The 5,345-nt window shown below is 34.3% G+C and overlaps 1 protein-coding gene across 1 annotated transcript; it reads right to left on the bottom strand.

Annotated features, from left to right (window-relative positions):
* Positions 1 to 588: 588 nt before the first annotated feature.
* On the bottom strand, positions 589 to 4,434 carry LOC105180240 (rab3 GTPase-activating protein non-catalytic subunit-like). Its single transcript, XM_011103911.2, has 8 exons — positions 3,949 to 4,434; positions 3,339 to 3,473; positions 2,915 to 3,109; positions 2,591 to 2,652; positions 2,304 to 2,461; positions 1,314 to 1,462; positions 1,005 to 1,151; positions 589 to 858 (listed from the first exon to the last, which is right to left on the bottom strand). Exons 1-8 carry the CDS (start codon positions 4,318 to 4,320, stop codon positions 673 to 675), a joined length of 1,404 nt encoding a protein of 467 aa, XP_011102213.1. The 5' UTR covers positions 4,321 to 4,434; the 3' UTR covers positions 589 to 672.
* Between the last annotated feature and the right edge of the window lie 911 nt (positions 4,435 to 5,345).

The raw sequence follows: 5,345 nt of genomic DNA, 5'->3' as shown, positions 1-5,345 counted from the left end.
CAAAGAGGTATTTGTAATTATGAAAAACTTTAAGGGAGCCCGATGTAATTTACCTTATAAATATTTCTTTTACATTTATAAAATGCTACATTTTATTTTAAGAAGACAGTGTGTAGGTACTTGGAAAAAGTAAGATTATAAATCTTATAATATATTACTAACGGCAAATTTATAATTGACTCGAAGAAAATTGAACCAACTTATTAAGATTTTAAAAATAAACTGAAAAGCTCGAATGTTCATCATTTAAGTTGCTCATTTCTCTTTGTTGGACTTGCATCAATCTTTCTCCTTCTTTTGAAATTTTTTGTGAGATAATTTTTCTTTTTTGTTTTAATGGATATAATAAACAATTACTTTTTTCACATAATAAAACAGTTTTTAATTCAATGATAAAAAAATTAATTATCAAATAATTTTTTCATATTTGTTTATCTTTTCATATAATCTTAAGTCAACCACATAAAAATAAAAATGAACATGAAACAACATTTTTTTGTAATTTTTTATCAGATTTCATTTTCTCTTTATTGTGTGTCAGAAAATAAATAAATTATTTTATAAAAATAATTTGAAATTGCTCAAGTATATGTTAAACAAGTAAAAATGGATGTTGGACTCAAAGATTCAAGTTTACTGTCCTATACAAATGGATAGATACAGAAGTAAAGCTCAATGAAGGAATGGATTGAGGAGTGAAATCTGACCAGAGTCTCCATTCAGAAAGAACACTTGCAGAGGTACATAAGATGATGAAGATGCTGTTGCTGAACTAAATCTGTATGTTGGTTGTAGTATTTTACTGCCTTTTGGACATGGAATGGTCAGAAGTCGTGGTCCGGTTCTCATCTGCCAGACCTGCAGAAGGAGAACGTTAGGTCGGTTAGGTCGTCTCCTATCGTTGCAAGTGAATCCAACACCATATAATCGATCTAGTAGTCAAAGGCAGTGGGCAAGAAGAGGCAAAGAGAGAGGACATAGCGGATCCAAGAGAAGATATATACCTCCACTATTCCTTTTCGAGGTGCATGTATAGCTAGACAGAGACAGTAATCACTTTTTGAGTGCTCGTCATAAGCCCAACGCGAGGCTGCTGCTTTATCTTTACGGGCAAGCATCTCCACGAACAAGCAGCTTGCTTCACGATATCCCTGCAAAAGGAACTAACGTCAGTTATATTGTCGTCAGCCTTGAAATAAGAATTCCGGTTGTGATCAGAATAATTTAAACAAATTCGAATGTTAAGCGACAGAATTTTAGAATCTAAAAACTTTATTGGAAAAGTAATAATGTAATATATACAGTCAACATACCTTCCATAAACGCACGACAACAAGTGCCTGAGTGTCTAAGAGCAAAATACGGCCAAGTGAATCGGTTATTGCGGCCAAAGTACCACTAGGCGACAATGTAAGCTTCTCACCCTTCCGTGGATGATCCTTCAAACAAGTTAGAGCAGAGGCTGACAAGAAGTAGACATTATTGGTCAGAACTCCAATAAAGCATCTTAAATGGCCAGAAACATCTTTATTAACATAGTTATAATTGGTAAATATATGGTATGGAGTGTAATATATCACTTCTTCGATCTTTTGCTCCGTTGAGACGTGAAGAAGGTAGTGAATCAGATTAAGCCTGTCGACAGGTTGGGTTTTACCCTACCCAAGTCCAAACAAAAAGACCAAACAAATTAATTTAGACCCAATCCATTGTACCCACTGAAGACCTATGGGGGTCTCTAGACCCAATCAAACCCAGTGTTTGGGTCCGATCAGATCCAAATTTGATTTTCTTTTCTTTCTTTCTTTCTGTTTTTTTTTCTCCGAATCCATTTTTTCTGCAAATCATACTAATTTAATTTCTTTTATTTTCTATTTTTACCCATAATTTTATCAATAAATTCAAAAATTTGAGACCAATTCACAAATAACTCTTTTTTTATATAGATATTTAAATAATATTATTATTTATTATATCGTTTATAAAATAACATTATGAAAATATTACATGATAAATAATGTTATGATGTCTTAAGTTTTTTAGATTTGTTCACTTATAGGTAGATCGATTGATAAATAATAATTCAATTGAATAGGAAAGAAAATAAATATATATTTTGGATCCAAATTGGGTACATAGACCCATGTGTATTGATGGGTAGAGACCCAACCCATACCCAATCTATATTTTTTTAATGGGTAAGGGTTAGGGTTCTGGGTCTTAGAATTAATTTATGGTATGGATAGGGTTTTACTTATCCATTGAATCAGATAGGCAGCCAACACTACAAGCAACTTTCTAACCTCGAGCAAATGGTTGAGATTTAGCTTCTGGCTTCTTCGTGGGCTTTTCTTCACTCCGCCAAATCAATTTTGAAAATGAAGCTATTGTTGAAAATGTTGCAGGAACAACTTTTGACAAGATAGCTCCCACTAGTGATCTGTTCTTGTCCACAGAAAGTCTGCAAGAAAGAAAAAATCAACCATAATGGATGAAATACAGACAACAACCTTCAGCTTAAGTTACCAAGAAAACATTGAAATCGTTTAAGAGGAAGTCTAGAAGTAAAACGAGTTACAACCCCACTAACCTAAATGCTGATATCACGGCATCCTCTCCAATAGAGACGGCACAATAGTAACGTTGACTTGACTGCCCAACAATAAAATCAGCTGAATTCAAATACCAGAATAAATTCAGAAAGTTTCCAAAAGTCATGAAGCAAAAGATTACAAACAAGAACAAACTTCCACCTAAGCATTATCAAGGGAAAAGGTAGAATGTTCAAGGCAGAGAGAGAAAACAAGAGAGCGCTTTCAAATTTCTGCAGTTACATCTAATAAATTCTGAAAAAGTGGAATCCGTAAAAACAATCTAATTACCAATTGATGCAATGAGTTAATATGACAATTACTTGAATTTCCATCAAAGGTGGGGGCATGACACCAGTAATAGCAGCATCCGCACATAATCCATACTTGCTAACATTCCATAGTTGGTAAGGAAGGCTCATAGCAGAATTTCCAGAATCCTCTGAATTAGCATCATCATAGAACTCCTGATCCCAAAACTTAGAGTCTGTTTCTTGAAACCACCGGCGCAGCAGATTCTGCATTTCACAGGATACGTAAAGAAGTAAAACTTAAATACAGAATAAAGAAACAAATGAAGAACTATAACAGCATAAATATAATAATACAGGGAGGAATTTTTCCAGTGCTGACAGAGAAGAATCATGAAGCACGGGTTCTCAAACTTTAAAGCAAGTACACATAAGAAAGGCCATGAAGACAATCTCAACCTTTGGTTCTTGCTGGTAAACACTAAAATTCACATACCTTAATACCAGATCCTTCAAAACGTGCAATCACACCAGGCATTACTATGCAAACCTCCTCTGGGGATGTATCTTGTGTCAGATCCTGCTTAGTCCCGCGTACTCTTATCTTAAGAATCTTTCCAGGATTTACAATCTGCGAAATAAAATCGATTCCTAACAAACAAGCAATTGAAACGCGATGCCATACAAACATCAATATGAATATGCTACTCAAACACTTCCTTAACTTTAGCACTAGCAAATTCATGGGCATAATTTCCAATGCTAAATTGTAAACAACAAGATGTACCGGCATGCATAAATATGGAGGACATTGATTATACAACACTTAAAATCCCACTGTCTCAGGGACAAGCGCACGAACAAGTTAAAAACTGCAATTAGAATGGCAACCCAAGTTCGATCTCCATCTTTCCCGTTATTTCCAACACAAAAGAAACATCCACACAACTCATATTCTCAAGATAGAGGTACAAACATTACTGAATACTCAATAGCATCGACATAAATGGAGACTTTATCCAATTATCTACACTCCTAACAAGCAATTGATCAGCTAAAATGCAACCAACGAACCACCCAAAAAGAAACAAAACTAAGATTTCCACCTGTCTGTGAATGAGATAACCCTGCACAGAGAAGATCAAAAGATAGCCGCAAGAGGTCCCGACGGCGAGGGCTCTGATGTCATCGTCGAAGACGAGCCACTCGACGGCGGAGACGTACTCAGCCTCGATGGGGGAGAGGTCTGGACGGATCTTAACGGCCCGGTGGGTGTCCGGATCGGGTGCCCCGCTGATTGATTGTGACCAGTGGAGGATGAGGATCAAGGAACGGTTGGCAAGCGCGAGAGAGTGGGTATCGAGGGAAACAAGGAGGTTGGGGTTATCCACCAGCCAGCCTTCCTTTCCGGCGCCGAGATCGGATAAATCTTGGCCGGCAATGCATCCAAGCTCCGTCATGTGGAGGCGGCGAGACATTTGGAGGTGAAAATTCAGGGCATAGTCGTTGGTTGGAATTCGGGTAGATTAGCGTCTTTCTTGGGAAGAAATGAAGCAAGGAACCTGTGTGCGTGTTTCTTTGTTTTTCAGATGTCGCATTTGGACTTTGGATAAATACACGACTCAACGCATTAGCCATTTACCATGTTTCTTATTGGATTTCTATATTTTTCTCGATATAATTAAATAAAAATAATAAATTAAATGAATCTTAAGTGTATATTCATAAAATAAGATAAAAAAAAAAATTATTGGGTTGACGCAATTAAGAATTTTATAATACTTAAACCAATAATATTTTCTATCATTTATCAATATTAAAACAAATATTCTTGAGAAAAATACTATGTTGCATCCGCATTGTAACCTAATTACCAAATTACAGTTTTGCTCCTATCAGATCCCTTCTTTTTTCCATTAATCATTCAGATATCATATATATATTTTTTTTTTTTTTTTTAATTACTAGTTATCATCGCACGCGGCTCCTGCGAACATATAAAAAAAATCTTAATGTGAGATGATAAATATAAAGAAATTTATTAAAAAAATAAATTAAAATAATAAATTATAATAAATATAGAGAAGTAAAAATGAGAGAAAAATGTGGGCTACTAAGTAGTTAAAAGAAAAAAAATAATTAAGAAATTATTGAAAGTATTGAAATTACAAAATAAAGGGTAAAATGGGGCATTCTAAAAATGGTATGATAAAAAAAAATTATAATAGTATAGATATAGATTATTATTACTATTAAATAAATTAAGTTATAATTATTATATTATTTGAATATGATATTTGATACCCGCAAACAAATAAATAAAAGTTGATAATATAATAAAAAAAGAAATGGGGATGCAGGCCATGACAAACATACATCATGAAACCATCAATTATCAATTATTAGATGTACCTCAATTTGTCTGAGGGAATATAGACAACAAACATTTTTTTAAGTATGGAATGGATATAGTCAAAGGTTAGCTAATATTAATAGACCCACA

The sequence above is a fragment of the Sesamum indicum genome, unplaced genomic scaffold (assembly GCF_000512975.1).
Source record: "Sesamum indicum cultivar Zhongzhi No. 13 unplaced genomic scaffold, S_indicum_v1.0 scaffold00442, whole genome shotgun sequence".
NCBI lineage: Eukaryota > Viridiplantae > Streptophyta > Magnoliopsida > Lamiales > Pedaliaceae > Sesamum > Sesamum indicum.
Note: the sequence above shows the minus strand (reverse complement) of the source record. Positions and strands in the feature narration are given on the sequence as shown.

Excerpts from the sequence above, each read along its gene's own strand:
- LOC105180240 (XM_011103911.2), bottom strand. The coding sequence starts at position 4,320 with ATGTCTCGCCGCCTCCACATGACGGAGCTTGGATGCATTGCCGGCCAA. Across the intron at positions 2,653-2,914 it reads CACCTTTGATGGAAATTCAA|TCAAGTCAACGTTACTATTG; the intron begins GTAATTGTCATA and ends ATTGTTGGGCAG. Across the intron at positions 1,152-1,313 it reads TTGTCGTGCGTTTATGGAAG|GGATATCGTGAAGCAAGCTG; the intron begins GTATGTTGACTG and ends TTCCTTTTGCAG.